The sequence below is a fragment of the Pleurodeles waltl genome, chromosome 7 (assembly GCF_031143425.1).
Source record: "Pleurodeles waltl isolate 20211129_DDA chromosome 7, aPleWal1.hap1.20221129, whole genome shotgun sequence".
In the NCBI taxonomy this organism is placed as follows: Eukaryota; Metazoa; Chordata; class Amphibia; order Caudata; family Salamandridae; genus Pleurodeles; species Pleurodeles waltl.
Genome location: NC_090446.1, coordinates 709,347,410 through 709,366,302, shown reverse-complemented (window position 1 = coordinate 709,366,302; position 18,893 = coordinate 709,347,410). Strand labels below are relative to the sequence as shown.

At 43.6% G+C, this 18,893-nt stretch overlaps 1 protein-coding gene across 7 annotated transcripts in view; it reads left to right on the top strand.

The window, feature by feature from the left end:
• Positions 1-18,893, top strand: part of P4HA2 (prolyl 4-hydroxylase subunit alpha 2) — a 229,491-nt gene that overhangs the window by 65,988 nt on the left and 144,610 nt on the right. For all 7 annotated transcript variants that reach the window (XR_011205596.1, XM_069244745.1, XM_069244746.1 and 4 more), the window contains 3 exons: positions 9,080-9,187; positions 11,153-11,249; positions 14,453-14,604. Coding sequence is in view for 6 of the 7 variants with exons in the window: in XM_069244745.1 (XP_069100846.1) it covers positions 9,106-9,187; positions 11,153-11,249; positions 14,453-14,604 (331 nt within the window). In the remaining variant the exon portion in view is untranslated. The remainder of the gene's footprint in view (positions 1-9,079; positions 9,188-11,152; positions 11,250-14,452; positions 14,605-18,893) is intronic.

Here is an 18,893-nt window from a genome sequence, read left to right as displayed (position 1 = left end):
AAGAGCAGAAGACGGACCATTTAAACCGTACACAACCGAGAGAGACAAAATGAAAACGTTTCCAAAAGCTGACAGATTTCCTAAAGTAGATTTACGTGCTGAATTTATATTTCGTATGTGAACAGAAGGCTCGGTGAACAGGGCGGGTTCGCTTCTTGAGGTCTGGTGATATTGGCCCTGGAGGTTTCCTCCGGGCCCCAGCCACCCGAGCATGCAGGAAGTAACATGTTGCTGTTAATATTAACACGACTGTGTGTGCCTTACTTAGAAGTCCGGGCTTGTGCGCACCTCTGACCGGTGTCAACAAGAATCACAAAGCTGCATTTGAAGCAGCACAGCTCGGCCTGTTGCTCCACAAAGAAGGCAGTGATGCCTCAGATTGCACAGCGCCCGCCACGTTTTAACGATAAATGTATCTTCGTGTTTAAGCCGCACGTAGTACGGCCTCTGCTCTCTCTCCCCGATTGACCTCTGACCCCTGAATAATAAAGTGTGCATACTTGGACAAACTGCCGCAAAGAATTCACAGCCACAGCCCTCTTGTCACACCCCACCCACGAAATCACCAGAAGGGTAACCGTTTAGCAAGAAAACATTTTTGCTTTTATCATAGCCTTCTTTGTTAACACTTACAAAAGCCATAATGGTTACATTTTTTTAGTGCTAAAAGTTTTATAAAAGGGAGTGAATAAACATCCTCCTGCAGCAATACAAAGATTTGGAAAAAACATTGTCATGCAGCAGAGGAATTCCATAGAGACGCGAACATGAAATACAACAGATTGACAAGTGGAGAAGTGTGGCTCAATGGTTAGAGCGGCAGACCCTGAAGCAGAGATCTGGATCAAGACCAGGGTTCAAGTCCCGCTTCGGCAGGTCTTGGGCTCAATTCCCCTTGACCAGATAATTCTCGCCTCGGTGCCTAATCTAATTCATGGGTCCCACTCTGCAACTCTGGGCAATAGCTTGCTTAATCTCCACAACGGCCCCAACAGCGCTTGGATGCCTGGCTTCACCCTGGGGGTGCTCAGGAGTGGGCGCCTCACAGGGAAAAGCCAGGAGGGGTTCCATAGCGGTATGAGTACAGCGCCTTGAGACCCTAACGGGTGAGTAGTGCGCTATACAAGTGCTAATTTACATTTACATTTACATTTACAACAGAAGCCGCACCAGTATGATAAACATATCAGAAACTATGGGGGTCATTCTGACCCTGGCGGTAAAAACCGCCAGGGCCAACGACCGCGGGAGCACCGCCAACAGGCTGGCGGTGCTCCCTTGGGCATTCTGACCGCGGCGGTACAGCCGCGGTCAGAAACGGAAAACTGGCGGTGTACCACCGGTTTTCCGCTGCCCTGGGGATTCCGACCCCCATACCGCCATCCTGTTCCTGGCGGTTTTGGCCACCAGGAACAGGATGGCGGTATGGGGTGTCGTGGGGCCCCTAGGGGCCCCTGCAGTGCCCATGCCAATGGCATGGGCACTGCAGGGGCCCCCGTAACAGGGCCCCACCAAGATTTTCAGTGTCTGCCATGCAGACACTGAAAATCGCGACGGGTGCAACTGCACCCGTCGCACCCCTTCCAATCCGCCTGCTCCATTCGGAGCCGGCATCCTCATGGAAGGGTGTTTCCTGCTGGGCTGGCGGGCGGCCTTCTGGCGATCGCCCGCCAGCCCAGCGGGAAACCCAGAATACCCGCAGCGGTCTTTTGACCGCGCAGCGGTATTCTGGCGGTCCCAGCCAGGCCGGCGGCTTCCGCCGCCGGCCGGGGTCAGAATGACCCCCTATGTGTTTACCGAGAAGTAAATGTATGAGAATACCTTAACACAAGCTATGCAAGTTTGTGCATACATATTTATATCTGTATTAGCATTTTATGGCGTGAAGCCGCTCTCCTCAGAGTTATCCACTTGGGAAAGCAGGCCCCATTGAACAGTTTGTTTCAATTCCCGCAGCAATGACTCCGGCATTTTTAGTAAGTATGTGGCCTCTGTTATAGCTTTGCCTTTGCTCGTTACCCTTGTTAACTGTCTCACTGCCTTGCCTGGTTAAGCACGGCTACCAGCTTCCCCAGGTCCATGCGTTGATGTGCTGTTCAAGTCCAAGTTTTTTCATTGACTTCTGTGATTTTTATTCTTCTTTTATAAGGGAGTAAACCGTTCTAGAAGTTAGAGAAAACCTATACTGGTGCAGTGCATCATGCATCGACCTGGAAACTTGGCAGCTATGGGTTCATGGAACACGTTTAGATCGCAAAGGTTTGTAAAGGCGAATGAGTGTTTACAGTAACACACAATGGAACGCCCGACCCGCGACTTAATGCTTCAATAAAATCTGTGAACATATAACCAGACACACTCTAATATAAAACAAAGGATTTAAGAAACTATTCTGTTTATTAAAATATATAATAATCAAATGGCCAAAGAATCTGGATCCAAAAAAAGCACGTGCCATTTATGAATCATCTGTTACATTAGTATTTTAGAAGAGATACTTCTCCACAATATTTTCCACAGTGTGGTGCATTTTCACTACATCTAAATGTCCCTTCACGGAAAATATGGCCATTGCTCAGTAGAGTCTCAACAAGCACATGAGGCACCTTGATGTATTTGAGGGACTGAGGGTTTCTGATGAAAGTTGTTGCCCTCCAGCTGTCGGGAACAGTCATGTTGAAACGCCTGGCTACTCGCAGAGGTCGCATCAGAGGGGCCATATCATACAAACTGCACTAGGTGCAAAAACCCCATCATTTTTATTACACACCATAGTTGTATTATTGCATTTGAAGCCAAAGAGGCACCTTTAATACCCAATGCATTAATGCATACTGAGGGCACTGATCTTGTTTAGCCTTAGAACAGTTGGGATAGTTACAAGTCAAAACAGCACCTGAAAATTTACGACTAGAAAGATATCACCTCTGTAATTTCAATTACTAACACTTTGTTAAACAAGGATCAGACCCAATTTTGATAAAGGTCGGCAAAGGGGTGTTTGCAGGATGTGTCAGCGTCCCATCTTTAGGACACTTGGTGCGCTCTAGCTTGTTACATTCTCCCTCCCAGCTTGTCGTTGGCATAACATTAGCCCCTGCAGCCTCCACGGCATGGGGCGGGGGTAGGGAGTGGTGGGTCGAGATCCTGGCATAGAGGCTGCTTTCTTGTGATGAGAAAATGTATGACAGTTTTCCAGGTGCTGACTGGGAGCCATTTGAAAATATTCTTCAGCATTTTCAGGATATGAAGTAGGAGGCAGTGATGGCATTGACTTGGTTGGTCATTTCGAGTTTGCTGGCGATGACAATCCCGAGGTCCTGGCATAGTTGATGGGTATCAGTCCTAGCTCTGTTGGCCACCATGTGTAGTCCCACGGTAAAGTGTTCATCCTGATGATCATGGATTCAGTCTTGTTGGTATTCCGCTTCAGACAGTTGGCCTTCATCCCGTGGACGATTTCAATCATGCAGGTGTTGAACTTGATCCGTGTACTGGGTGTCTTGTCCATGACGGAGAGAATGAACTGTGTGACATAATCGTAAGAGATGTTGTTTATGAGAGGGCGTATGATGCTGGCTAAAGGGTTCATGCATGTATTGAAGAGGGTCAGGATCACAAAAGTTCTTTGTGGGTCCTCATCAGATCAGGTCCCAGGCATCAGAGGTGTATGGTGCCAGGGCAACTGACTGTCTCCTTCCGGCCAGGAAGGAGCAGATCAATTGGGTTGCATGTCCTTGGATTCCAGATGTCGTGTAGACATTGTATAATAATGGGGGGAGAGACCGTATCAAAAGCTGTGGCGAGGTCCAGCAGAATAAGGGCTGCCGTGTCTCCTCTAGCCAGAGTGGTGTGGATGTTATCCTTAACAGTGATGAGGGAAGTTTCCGTGCTTTGGTCTGAAATCTGATTTAGTAATGTTAAGGAGTTGGTGGTCGATGAAGTATTTGGTGCAGTATCTGTTGATGATTTTATCTGAGAACCTGGCTGGGGAATGATAGCACGGAAATCGGTCTGTAGTTGGCCAGCGTTGAAGGGTCCTCGTTGAGTTTTTTCAGCATTTGGAGGACAGTTGCATGTTTCCATGTTTCTGGGAAGGCCATGGAAGAGGTTGAGGCATTCCAATGGGTGTAAGCATAGCGCTGATGGGTTGCTGTTCTCTAAGGTAGATGTGGTGGAGCAGGGGTCCACGGGAGCCCCTGAGTGGGTAGACTTCATAGTAGCAGTGGTTTCTGCTGGGGTGATGATGGGCCATGTGGTTAGCATTGGTTCTTTTGATAAGATTGAGAGGCAGTTGGCCAGGTCTGTATGGTTCTATTGCAGGTTGATGTTGCTGTAAAAGGCAGTGATTTTGTTGTTGAACTAAGATTGTTGCAGAGGTTCTGTGAGAGGGAGATGGAGTCAGAGGAGACCTTGGTGAGGTGAAATGCTTCACAATGACAGAAATGTATTTGCATCTGCTACTGCTGGCATCATGGCAGTCCCCCAGATCGGCGAGTTTGGTGGTCCCGATGATTTGGTGATAGCATGTCGAGGTGAATTTGAAAGTGCTCCCGTCTTCATTATCCTAGCTCATTCTCCATTTGTGCTCTAGTTGTTTGAAGTGGTGTTTTATCAGTGTGAGTTCCTGTGTATACCAACTGGCATGGGGTGTAGATCTTGTTGTATTTCTGTGTTTGAGGAATGCAAGGGAGTTGGTGCAGGAAGTGATCCAGTTGTTGAAAATCTTGATGGCTTTGGGGAGGCAGTTTATGTTTTCCGGTAGGTAGATGTTGATAACAGTGTTCCCTGCCAGCGATGCTGCTCCACTTTCGGCAAGATGATCTGACAGTGGTAAATGTACATTGGACCGGAATGGGGATGCTGAAATTGATGAGAGCATAATCTGTACAGGTGACCGATCTGGGCTTTTCGACTTGGATGCTGACAAAAATGGTGAAAATGGGGTCCAGGAGATGTCAGATGATGTGGGTAGGTAGGTCTTTTTATGACTTGGGTGAGGCTCAGTCTTCCAAGGTATTTAGTGAGTGCTTTTGAGTTGGGTTCAGCATGGTTTTACAGGTGGAAGTTCAGGTCTCCAAGTAGGATGTAAAGGCTAGTGTTGAGGGTGAGTGGTGCACAAAAATCCGTGATGGTGTCATTGAAGTTGATGTGTGGTCCAGGTGGTCTACAGATGAGTGTTACTTAGGGTGAAGTTGACTGCAACGTGAAGCCTGAGCTACAGGTGTTGGAAGTTGGACTATAAAGTGTCTGTGGAGGTGATGTAGGTCATGGTGTTCTTGTCGATGATTGTGATTTTGCTTCCAGGATTGTGCAGTCTGTCCTTCCTGGTAATCTTGTAGCATGTTGTGGGGGGTGGTTGGGAGGGAGGGGGGTTGTGGCTGTGGCAATGTCAGGTCTAATGCTGACGCGGGCTTCAGCCAGGTTTCATGGCAATGTATTTTTGAAGGTTCCTACTCCCCTCAGTGACAGAATCACATTCGTACTCTGGATCTGTCCACAGTAGTAAATCTCAATATTGCACCCGTAAACTAGGCACTTTCATTTCAGTCAGTCACAGTGCAGCACCCGCATGCATGTTACCTCCTTGTGGTTCATTTGTCATCAGTCCTGCTCTGTTTCCAGGTGCATTTACAGCTGCTCCTCCCATGCCTCTTCATTTGGCATGGGAAACATGCCCAGCAAACCCTCCTCTTTGAGGTCTTCACTGTATTAGGTCCTTCTGTTGTGGTTCGGTGATCTGGGGGAATAGATAATGAGACTGGGCAGTTGGAGCACAAGCCCTGTTTCCCTAAGGAAATGGATGTCTAAATCAAGTTTCTGTTGGTTATTTTACAAAAAAATGACTTGGAGTTCTTGTATTCATTTAGTACTGGTTGCTAGGATACATCTGGACAATTCCTACACATTTTCACTGAAGCATTAGAATTTTCAGAATGAAATAAAACGGATACATTTGCAGGTTTAGAATACTGCACATGAGCGTCCTTTTCTTTTCACCGCTGTGCTCCTCTTTGCTTATGTGAGGTGTATGAAAATATGTAGCAGCATTGACCGGGTTGTATTTTTCAGCCACTCCGTGGTCACAGGCTTTACAAGTGGACAACTTCCCAGTGTTCTCAACTCGTATCCATAAATAGCTTTGGCAAAACCAATGGGTTTCACCTCTGTGCAGTCTATTGGTTTTGTCAATGTTTTTTTTTAAAGACATGTTGCACAGCGGAACTAGCTGCTGTACAGCATGGCTTACCGTTTTTTAAAAAGGAGCTATGACAGACAGCAATGACCACATCATAGTGCTTTTTTATTTAACTTTAAGACATGCCTCACAGCAGCTAGCATTGCTGTGTACCATGCCTAAAAAAACATGTCAAAAGCCAACAGATTTTGCAGAGGCGAAACCTGTTGGCTTTGCCAATGCTTGTTATACACTCGTGTCTTAGTATTTAATTCATTAGTTTTGACTTTTCTGGAAAACTCAAACCCTCTAAAGCTTTATGTTGCTGCCTTTTAAAAACACTTCACATTTTTTATCGAGGCAATGTAAAAAAAAAATTGTCCTCTTGTGAATGCAGATTCAGAAAAGTGTCACCATTGGTGGCAAAAAGTCATGTCAAGTGTTATGGAATCTGTTAGAAATGGAGTCTCTGGTAGGCAGTCAGGTTACCCCCGTCCAAGCAAGGACTCTCACTCTAGTCAGGGTAAAGGAGAATCACACTCAGTTAACCCCGCTCACCCCCTTGGTAGCTTGGCACAAGCAGGTAAGCTTAACCTCAGAAGCAATATGTAAAGTATTTGTACCAACACACACAGTAACTCAGTGAAAACACTACAAAATGACACAACACAGGTTTAGAAAAATAGATATTTGTCTAAACAAAACAAGACCACAATGGCAAAAATCCAACATACACAAGTCAAGATATAAGAATAAAAGTCTTAAATCCTTTAGAAAATAGTGAGAAAGTCGTTAGCGTACAAAAGTACCTGGGTAGCGTCAAAATAACACTGCACGGGCGAGTGTGCGTCAGAAAAGGCCAGCAATGCGTCAATTTCTCACTCGCAAGCAAGACCGTGCGTCAATTCCCCTCCGGTTGGGTTGATGTGCATTGTTTCTTATCTCCGACAAGAGAGCGATGCATCGATCCGGACAGGTACCTCAGGTCCGGGCAGGCTTTGCGTTGTTTTTCCGCACCCAGCGATGTTGCATTGAAAATCCGAACGCACGGTATCAAAAAAACGCACTGTGTGGGGTTTGCGTTTTTATCAGCCTCCATTAGCGGGTGTTGCACGCCATTTCTCCACCCGCGTTGCGTTGATCTTCCATCCGCAATGGAGGTGGAGCGTTGATTTTAGCTGCGAAGCCGGCGGCACGTCGTTTACCAGCTGCATCACAGAAGGTGCGTCAAATTTCTCTGCATGGCGGTCTGTGCGTGGATTTTCAGTCTTTGTCTGCCAGCTTCGCCTTTCAAGGGTCCAGGAACTGGATAGGGCACCACTTGGCAGGGCAGGAGTCTCAGCGGAGAGTCCAGGAGCTGGCAGGGGAAGTCTTTGATGGTGGGACTCCAACAACAGGAGGCAAGCTCAGTTCAAGCCCTCGGAGATTCTTCACAAGCAGGAATGCACAACAAAGTCCAGTCCTTGTCCCCTTTCACAGGCAGAAGCAGAAACTGCAGGATAGCTCCACAAAGCACAGTCACAGGCAGGACAGCACTTCTCCTCAGCTCTTCAGCTCTTCTCCTTGGCAGAGGTTCCTCTTGATTCCAGAAGTGATCTAATTTTCAGGGATTTGGGTGTTCTTCTTATACCCCATTCTGCCTTTGAAGTAGGCCTACTTCAAAGGAAAGTCTCTCTTGTTTGTGAGATCCTGCCTTGCCTAGGCTAGGCCCCAGACACACACCAGGGTGTTGGAGAACCCATTGTGTGAGGGCAGGCACATCCCTTTCAGGTGTAAGTGACCACTCATCCCCTCCCTCCTAGCACAGATGGCTCATCAGGATATGCAGGCTACACCCCAGCTCCCTTTGTGTCACTGTCTAGAGAGAGGTGCAAACAACCCCACTGTCAAACTGACCCTGGCAGGGAATCTTCAAACAGGAAGAGTCCCAGAATGATTTAAAGAAGAAAATGCCTACTTTCTAAAAGTTGCATTTTCAAACACACAATCTCAAAGCCAACTTCACTAAGAGATGTATTTCTAAATTGTGAGTTCAGAGACCCCAAACTCCATGTCTATCTACTCACAAAGGGAACCTCCGCTTTGATAATATTTAAAGGCCGCCCCCGTGTTAACCTACGAGAGGGATAAGCCTCGCTCAGTGAAAAACGAATTTGGCAGTATTTCACTGTCAGGACATATAAAACACATTCGTATATATACCACCTTAAACGTATACTGCACCCAACCCATGGGGCTACCTAGGGCCTACTTTAGGGGTGTCTTCCATGTAAGAAAAGGGAAGGTTAAGTCAAATTGGCAGTTTAAAACTGCACACACAGACAGACTGAGTGGCAGGTCTGAACCATGATTACAGGTCTACTAATGTGGGTGGCACACCCAGTGCTGGAGGCCCACTAGTAGCATTTGATTTACAGGCCGTGGGCACCTCTAGTGCACTGTACTAGGGACTTACTAGTAATTCAAATATGCCAATCATGGAAATCCAATTACACCTACATTTTACATGGGAGCACTAGCACTTTTGCACTGGATAGCAGTGGTAAGGTGCCCAGAGTAACAAAAACAGCAAAGACAGTCAAGCACACATCACCAACCTGCGAAACAGAGGCAAAAAGTTAAGGGAGACCATGCCAAGGATGCCAAGTCTAACAGAATCATTACTGAAAATAAATAATTATTTTAATGCGCTGATCCATTAAAATTCAAAATACCTATAGGTAACCTTTCCTCCGATCTAAAGGGGTAAGAGTTCAGGACACAAAAATTGCTTGTTAAACATTCATTCCATTGTTCTTTGTATAAAGTGCAAAAGCCAACTCATCAGATATGTATTAACTTATTGCATTCTCACATGATGATTTCCTAGCCAGAAACTGTAAATTATCCTGTTTTTGGTAGTGACCAGGTTCTCAGGCTGACTGAAGATGAAGAGGAGCGTAGCCTCTGTGCTGTTCATCTGCATTAACTATGTCTGTCAAACACAGGCCGAGTTCTTCACTTCTATAGGTAAGTCAAACTGTATTTACTGTATGCTTTGCATGTATTGGCACAAAACACTTTTTTGGTTCCAGAGCCCTAGACTTTGGAATCTTTGGTCTCGCAAGTGGATTGGAAGAGAATCTGTTTCCAGGTGATTTATACCTGCAACTTATAAAGGCATCAAGAGCCTCACAATCTTTATGGTACTGGCTAACCAATATAAACTACAGTCAGACTCTGTGTTTCGTTTCCCTACCAGTTGATGTGCTAGGAGGTTGAACTGAGGAATTAAATATTTACATTGTCTATTGCCGGAGTGTGCGTTATCTTTTTAGTGAAGGCGGAGGAGGAATGTTCGCTAAACAAAGAAAATGTTTCTGTGTGTGTATAAATATATTATTATAATTATATATATGACAAGAACGAAGGTTACTTAGAAGTTAATAGGTTCTGAATTTACAGCAGTTAAAGTTCTTTCAAGTGACCATAACTCGTGCATGCCCAGTTTTCTTATCAATAATTTTATTGCAAATGTTGCAGTGATAATATCAAAGATGCCATAGAAGATCTCATCAATCATATATGTGGCGTAATTAGCTGTGCATGGCGAAGGCGCGAGTTATAGTTACCTTAGGGCGCGAGTTATCGTTACTTGAAAGAACTATAACTATAACTGCTGAATTTCTATGGTTTTGCACCATTGGACTCAAAACCCTGCTAAAACAATCCTGTAACCTTTGTTTTTTCAGTGAATTTCTGTTTTTTAATGTAAATTGTAATTACTGCATGTTATTCGAACCCCTGCTGCGCACGGCCAAAGGCCTGGCCTACAGCCAGGTCTTGCAGCCAAGCCCTTTTAACCACCCAATCCTGTGCCACACACGCCCTTTGGGTGTGCACTGCAAAGGTTGGCCATAGAGCCTGTCTCTCTCAGTGGATAGTTGAGCGGGTGCTTGAGTGTTTGAATGGGGCTGAAAGTGGATGTGTGAGTGGTTCTGAGTGGGTGCTTCAGTGTCTGAGTGGATGTGTGAGCGGGTGCATGAGTGCATGCATGTATGAGTGAATGTATTAGTGTATGAATGAATCTGTGGTTTTTCTGTCAGATATTTTCACATTTGCGAATAAATTGTGAAAATTCGCAAAATTTCGTGAATATTGCACATGTTGTCGCAAAATTATTTTAAACCCATATTTTGTCCCTAAACACACCTACATCACACCCCTATGGTCAGGTTTCCTTCATCCTGACCCCTTATGCTACTGTCAATTAGGATTTTCACCCCCCCCCCCCGGGAAACATATCCTGTGAAATAAAATGGTGGCTGTAACTTTGCAGTCAGGTTGCAGTCAGCCAATTCCAGCACTACTTTTCACACATGTATTTGTGAAAAGGCACACATATTTGCAATATATTCACAACCCCTGATACACAAATTTGGATTTGCCTTATTTTCTCATAATCTGCTGAATGGATTTATAGCAAATAAGCGAAGGTGTAATCTGCATACCGAAAGCTAGTTTTCTGCCAAATTTTGCGTAATTCTGGTCAGGGTTTGGGGTGTAGTTGTGTCTGAAGGGTCTTAGGGAATTAACATGGGAAACACAACTTCTTTGACCCCCTCTTTTTCTCGGCCCCGCTTTATGGATCACCCTGAAATCTTCTGTGCGCAACAAGAATCACCGAGGCTCTTCTTTGGGAAATTTTCATGAAGATTTGTCAAATGGCACAGCAGATACAAGCAAGTCAAATAATGCTTTTTCTATGGAAACATGGTACTAACAATAACTACCTAGTGGCAACTGCCACTACACAATATAATCTCGAACTAATCCAGCCTAAATGTTTGACTTTATGCCATTATTTATCAGTTCCACAACTGTCAACAGCCCCAGTGTAATTGAAATATTTCTATAATGAGCTGGACATTATTTTGTTTTTAATAGCAGATTATGATTCTTTTGCTTCTTGTGTGTCACTTTGTTTCGTTTCAGGTCAAATGACAGATCTCATTTACAGGGAAAAAGACTTAGTCCACTCTTTAAAGGAGTATATTAATGCCGAAGAATCACGAATCTCAAAAATCAAAAGGTAATTCAGGAAATTCCTAAAATGTTGAGACATAAATGTAACAGATATGTGTTATATTTTTGGCTTCAATTTCAGTATAGTAGGCTAATCACCCATAAAACCGTTGGAGCAATCCAACAATATATAAACAATAACAACACGTACAAGAAACGAAAAACCTTGTGGTTAACACAACATTCAAATTTATCATATCTTTGTAATTTAAAAAAATTAAGCAGGATTTAAAAGCGTGGAAATTGCAAAGGAACAAGTCACTTGAGTCAACGCAAAAGTCTGTTATACTGATCTTAACAATTAAAGTCTTAAATGGTGGGAAATTCTATTTTATTTTAGTATTTTCATATGAGGGGCAGGATAGTAAAGAAATGCAAGCTAGTTTTGAGGATGTCATTCCTCTATAGCTCCAGACCAAGTCCGTGTTCTTATCATTATCTAGTCTAAAGTGACTGACTGAGTGAAATGTACATATTTTCCAGATATGGCTCACAACCCCTCCGTTTCTTATTGGCAAGATAGGTATTGCCTCTCGGCATCGATAGTAGCGACATCAGATCTGTGGTATCAATCCGTTTGCAGAATTAAGAATTAACTACGTATCTATCACTGGCCATCAATTTGTTTGGGTGCATATGTCAGGAAGGTCTAGATTGTAACACAGGCATCTTATGTATTTATACCAAGGCACAGATTCCATGCCATCCCCAGAAAGAAGATCTATCATGTAGTCTATGAGAACTCAAAAGTCTGGATTAGTCCACCAGTGTATTAAAAAAAGTAGAGGTCTCAGCTGAGTATTGTGGTAGACACCAAAAATACCCAGCTTCTCCCTGGAGTTACAGCATGGTTGTGACTGGAGGTAGTAACATTAAAGACTTAAACAACTTGTCAATAAGAGACATACAATTCACTCGACTGGCCACAGAAGATGGTCCCATTAAGGGAACTGCTAAAGCACCTGACATTATAAACAGGGCAGGTTGGAAGACACAGTCACCCTACTGTCGGGTAAAAGACTACAAGTCAGATGTGGTTGAACTCAAGATTTTCTAGAATTGCACCACTGTGTTGCCTTCTTGCTGAATGCAGCTAATCAAAGTCCTTAGAAATCGAACAGTTTGTGTCAGGACAGTTCCATGCAGAAAAATATTATTTTTAAGTTTTTGTTTTAAGTCCACAGCCAACATTTTGGACTTCTAATTATTAGTGACACGTTTGAATTCAGCCCTGAACGTTTTGATTTTCCAGTAGATAAATGAACAGTATTTTTATGTTGAACTTCTTTTCATTCCTAGTTTGTAGAATCCTGGTGGCATGGTTAATCCGAAACAGCACTTTAGGATTTAAAAAAATGTAACCAGTGCTTATAGAGGATGACACCCACCCACCCACCCCATGGTGAGGCTTCTCTTGACTGCACCTGGCCCAGCAAGTAATGTTCATAGCAGATCGCACCCTTCAGATCTACTTTTGTCTTTGAGGATAGAGCCCACCTGCCCCACCCACATACTTTTTGGATTCAGCTTTTGAAGATGTACTATTAAATGTGAATTGGTAAGTTCCCCTGTTGGATGAACACAACCACTTCAGTGCGAGAGTATTTGCGAAGTGCAGGGAGCACGGCAATAGAAGTGAAGTAAAGAGAGTGGATAAGAGCTGTTGTGAACAGAGGGTATTAAGAGCTCCAGGGAAGAAATGGGAGCAAGAACAACTCCTTAATGTAAAGATACCAAGAACCACCTTTAAATGAGGGAATGAGATCCGGACTGAGTGAAAAAGGATCAAGACTTGAAAGGAGAGTTGACCACTTTCCGCGCCTGTGTCAACTGTAGTATTGCCCTTTTGCTGATGTTTAGCGTGCATGCCCAGTACCACGACCACTCCTCCTACTTCTGTGCTTCTCTTTTGTCCCTATACCAAGTGTCCATTTAAACTTTATTCAGCTATCATTATGCCATTCCTGTAACTTTGATTACCTTTCTCAGGCCGAGCCTGTCACTTAAAGCGACATCTATGCCTGCAAGTAATTCTTTAACATAACGGAAGTCGGACCCTTCTTGTGAAACTTGAAAATTGGCACCTTTTGTGTGACTCGCTGGGGCTTGTTGCTCATGGAAGGTGGTGGAGGTGGTGGTGCGAACCTCGTTTTAGTTCACCTATGTGCAGCCACGCTTTCTAGAGCTGTGTGCTCAAGTGTCCGGGTAAAATATATTAAATTGGGGCATGTGGAATGAAAATATTGCATTTAATTATGATCACCACTGCAAAGAGTCAGAAAGCATTCCTATTGTGCTGGGCGGAACGCTATACTTTTCTGTATAAAGTTTCACACTTTTTGTAGAAAACAAGCATTTCTTCATACTTAATGCAACACGTTTTTCAAATGTTAATTGTTATTAGATGTGAATTTAATATGGTATCTCCGAAACTGAAAGCAAAACCAAACATGTTTTCATGCAATATTAGTTACATTCTTTACTGGCTTAATTAAGTAATACAATATAATTTTGTACAACGGGTCGGTTGGGTGCAACATGGAGATGTTAGACTGTTTCCAGGGTAGATATTGGATTAATCTTGCATTCCTGGCTATGTGGGTGAATGTACATTTATGAAACCATTTACATATTTATTATGAACGTTTATGTAGTGATTTGCATTGTGTTTCGGTATCTCAAGGGTCTTTGTAGGAGGCACAGCTTAATTGGTGACAAGAAATGTTGGTGGCAGGAAATGTTAATATCCAATCAGGAAGAATGAGTAGCCAAGACCAATTATCTTAAACACAATGGCTGTCCCTGAACAATCTCTGATGAGAAATGTTCAGTTTGGGGGATTTTCCTGAAGTTTAGTTATGTTTGAATCCTAGGATCAGATCACGATTATTTGAGTTTATTAAACCTTGTGCCCCCATGTTTCATGTGATCAAAAGCTACTCCAGTGGGCTGACAGAGAGGCAAAGTAATCTGAGTAGGTTCGGTGTTGTGCTTCAGTCATCCGTAAGGCACAGTGTAGAAGGTTGTTGTTCCTGAAGCCAGTGGAGCCTGACAGTGAGTTTCTTGGCTAGACCAGAGTAAATGAAGATCATGCCAGAACGAAGGCTATGATCAGTGCAATCCAGTTTGAAGGAGTGGGAGAATGAAAAAGCTTTACTAATGAAATGAATGAACCTCTCATTCAGCCAGACACATCATTCTTTTCTATAGTTGGGCTGCTCAAGTTGAAGAGCTCACCACAAAGTCAACATTGGATCCAGAAGGTTATCTAGCTCACCCGGTGAACGCCTACAAGCTGGTAAAGCGTTTGAACACCGATTGGGTGAACCTTGAGACTCTGGTCCTGCAGGACTCTTCCAAAGGTAAGGCAGTGTCACAGGTTAGTTAAAGGTTAATTACTTTGTCGCTGTACCTGACTTCTCATGTTTGTGCTTTAACAATTGCTTGCAGAAAATTTACAAGAAGAATAAATGAATGTTACAATCCCTCACGATCCTGGTCATTCCGAAATGTGCATATTGTTATTGTGCGTGTTTTTCCCTGTTTGTTTCTGTGATGCTGCCTCTCTTCTGGGCATCCAAAGTTGTGCCTGGGGTGAGTTTCAGCTCTGTGGTCATGCACTGCTTTAGGCAATTACATCTAACTGGTGTGCAGGCAGGATTAGCCACAGTTTCATTTATTCACATAAAATGGTGTGAAATTCAAAAAGCACCAAACGCTTTAGAATGGTATCACCAGCTGCATCCCATAACTGCCTTGGGGTGAGGCAGCGCCTGTGCCCTGGCTTCAAATGCAAAGGAAAGGGATCAGAACAGTTCTTTATTAACATTGTTCCCCCAATAACCCTTGAGCTTTGCTATTTGCAAGGCATGTAGCTGCAAATCCTAGTAAATAAGGCCTCAAGATGTGGTGGAGTGCTCGGGTACCTGAATTCACTTTATCTGTGTTCAGCAAAAGTATAACAAACATAAAAAAACAGATGCATTCCTTCCTTTCCATGCACAGCAGTGTCATTGACCAATGAGGCTTGTCAAGTAAATCCTTGATTGCACACGAGTCTCCTACGCCTGTCAGGTGTTATGTCATTGATGATGGAGGAATTGTTTTCCAGTAACGCAATGTGGCTATGTGGAGCTCACCGCACAAAGTCTGATGACAAGGATCAAGAAGCACGTCTCTCTTGTCTTCCTTGGCTTCCCTCGAAGGCTCTATCAGTCGCACCACATTTAAAGCTAGGGTTCTCACAGCTCTGAAGTAAGATCAGTGCAAATTTAGGTTTGTTGTTCTCTATTATGTCAGATCACTGAAAAATCCAGCTGTGAAAAAGTGAATGGGCTGGCACTGTCCCACCAGTACCCTACAGGGACTAATGGGACCCAAACATGGTCTAATTACCAGTGACAGATTGCTGTTGCCACGCTTTCTGTCTCCCTTGAGTCTGTGCAGGCGCAGTGGAGGTAAAGTGATGCAGATAACAGTTGGGCGCGGTCAACAACCATTTACCTGCTTTGCCCCTTGTCTGTGCAGGCCCTTGACAGATGGGGTATTTCACTTGGGGCTGAGAGCTGATGCCAGCATGTGTCATGCCTGTCCTGCTTCCACTGATAGTGAAGCTAATTGCCGTCGCCTTCCAGTGGGACAGAGAACAGAAGTCTGTTAGCAAATGGAGCAGGATGGCATGTTTGAGGATGGAGTATGACTCCGTAATGAAGAGCCTTCTATGCCATACACAGCACGACCGTCACTCTCATTGTCATTTCACTTGGAACCCCTCCATGCAGAAGAGACTTGTTATTGAGAGCTCCACATCTTCAGCCCTGTGCATACCTACTCATTTGATGTGGAAAGTTACCCTTACATGAAATGGGAACCACCAACATAGTTGGAGGTAGTCTTGAGAATATAGCATCGCTCTGACCCTCTGTGACCAATACTGATTGCTCTGCATTTTAGGAAGCGGATGCTGCAAGCATGTTTGCATTAAACTCATGTATATGTTGGTATTTGCCCATTAAGGCCTTATATTTCTCGTCAAAACAACATTCTCCACTATTCCCAATGTGAGATACTACGTTGGGGTTAATGATCTCGTTTTGTGACAGCTTTGACCCTCTTTTAGGTCGGGTTTGATGGGCCAGCCGAATCCATTACCTGTTACCAATTCTTTAGAGTGGCCGAATGAGCTTTGGCTTCCCACAAAGTATTTCTCTCACCTCGTGTTATTGACAGTTTGATGTTACACTGACCATCTTAAATTAAATTATTCATGTCCTATACGCTTTGTTTAGAGAAACAGAATCAAATCAAGTTTTGTACTGTTTTTCTCTGCAGCAGGCATTTTTATTTTTTTGTCAGGACTTGCTTTTATTCTGTGGGACTGCTGCATCACTAATACACTAACAAATAAGCATAGGCAAGCTAAGAGGTCTGGGTTTCACGCGCCAGCAGAGTCGAGCAGTAATGCTGTCTGCACACATTTACACAGGAAATCAAACCAGTTGACCTTCCCAATGTTGTTTGTGCTCTTAGCAACACATAACGAAAAGCAGAAAAGCAGAATTGATGTAAAGATTTGCAAACATTTACCCACAGTTCACATTTGCCATCCGACTGATGAATAAACAGTGCTGCCATATTTATGTTTGATGGAGTCCAATGTAGTGAAGAATGTGAGGGGTAATTAAGCAGAAACACGTCCCTGCCTGCGTGGGGAGGCGTGGGCAGACCCTGCTACCTCACTGCTACTCTGGCCAGTTGTCCCCTTTTACCCTGGACGTGTTTCTCTTGGAGTCCAGGACGTGGAAAAGGGGGAGGAAGCGAAATGATCTCCTCCGGACTGTTGTGCATGCTCTCAGTGTTCTTCATGCTTTTCTCAAGCCTATTAAAAAGACTCAGGCCAACATTTGCATCATATGTTGGAATAGTTTCTTCTTTGGAAAATGTTATGCTGCAGCCTTCTTGGCAGAAAAGGCAGGCTTTTTTGGCTTATTAACAACTTAGCAGTGTTTTAGGGTTTAGGTCGATCGTTTCCTTTAAAATGAAGGCATGCTGCTGGGCATTTTTTGTGGTTTACGAGATTAAATATGTCTTTTCGTCATTGATTTTTGTGTTGTACTGTTGTATTTTTGTAGCAATGCAATATGTTTAAGGATCCTAAATACACCGTTTTTCCTTTCCCAAGCCAAACCTGCCTTATGTATCATACTCAGTTTAGTTAGTTGATAGGCTAACGGAGCCATTTCCTTGTATGGTGTGTTGTTGGTCAGTTGGTTGATGCATATGCCGTAGAGAACAGGATGTGAAGACACAGATTTTCAAAAGGTTGAAATAAGTAAATGTTAGTTGCACAATTACGATGGCTTAAATCATTTTTTTAAAATAAACTTTTTAATGCTTTTGTACAATGAAAATGTATGCTGGGCAGTGTGCAAAATCGTTGTCAATATGTTTCCTCAGAACTGAGTCCTACATAAAGAGATAAGTGATACATGTCAGAGTCTTTTACGAAAGGCAACCTGAAATGATGAGTTGCAATCTTTGAGAAAATGTTTCATTATCCCTGGGGAATCCATTTGGTTGGCATTTCACTCCTTCGTTTTAATGTTGTCTGTGCCATTGTAAGCAAATACGTCTTGGTCTCACCCTAAAAGAAGGACTTGTGCCCGAACTGGTACATCATGTTCTGTCTGCACCGGGTGCCAAGCACCACTAGGCACGTTTTAGCCTTAGTGGAACATAGAGGATTGTGCATCTGTACATGGAATAATCGGTATTGCATTAACCATACAATGGGCTTCATCACAGCACTTATTCAACATTGTACAAAAAGGCCAAATATAAGGCATTGCATCAAGAGTACAGTACCATTTCTTTTACAGATACATTTGGTACTGAATGTGCTCCATAAACGTTCTGTAGAATCATCAGTGCTTTCAAGGCACAGCTGGTGAAACACATACATGACAAAGTGGCATTTCAAAGAGAGGAACAATGCCAATTGCTTGAAGTCGAGATACAGATATATGTTCGATGGCATGTGTAGCTGGGTAAGTGACATTTTCCATATATATATACAGGGAGTGCAGAATTATTAGGCAAATGAGTATTTTGACCACATCATCCTCTTTATGCATGTTGTCTTACTCCAAGCTGTATAGGCTCGAAAGCCTACTACCAATTAAGCATATTAGGTGATGTGCATCTCTGTAATGAGAAGGGGTGTGGTCTAATGACATCAACACCCTATATCAGGTGTGCATAATTATTAGGCAACTTAACAAAAAACAAATATATACCCATTTCAATTATTTATTATTACCAGTGAAACCAATATAACATCTCAACATTCACAAATATACATTTCTGACATACAAAAACAAATCAGTGACCAATATAGCCACCTTTCTTTGCAAGGACACTCAAAAGCCTGCCATCCATGGATTCTGTCAGTGTTTTGATCTGTTCACCATCAACATTGCGTGCAGCAGCAACCACAGCCTCCCAGACACTGTTCAGAGAGGTGTACTGTTTTCCCTCCTTGTAAATCTCACATTTGATGATGGACCACAGGTTCTCAATGGGGTTCAGATCAGGTGAACAAGGAGGCCATGTCATTAGATTTCCTTCTTTTATACCCTTTCTTGCCAGCCAC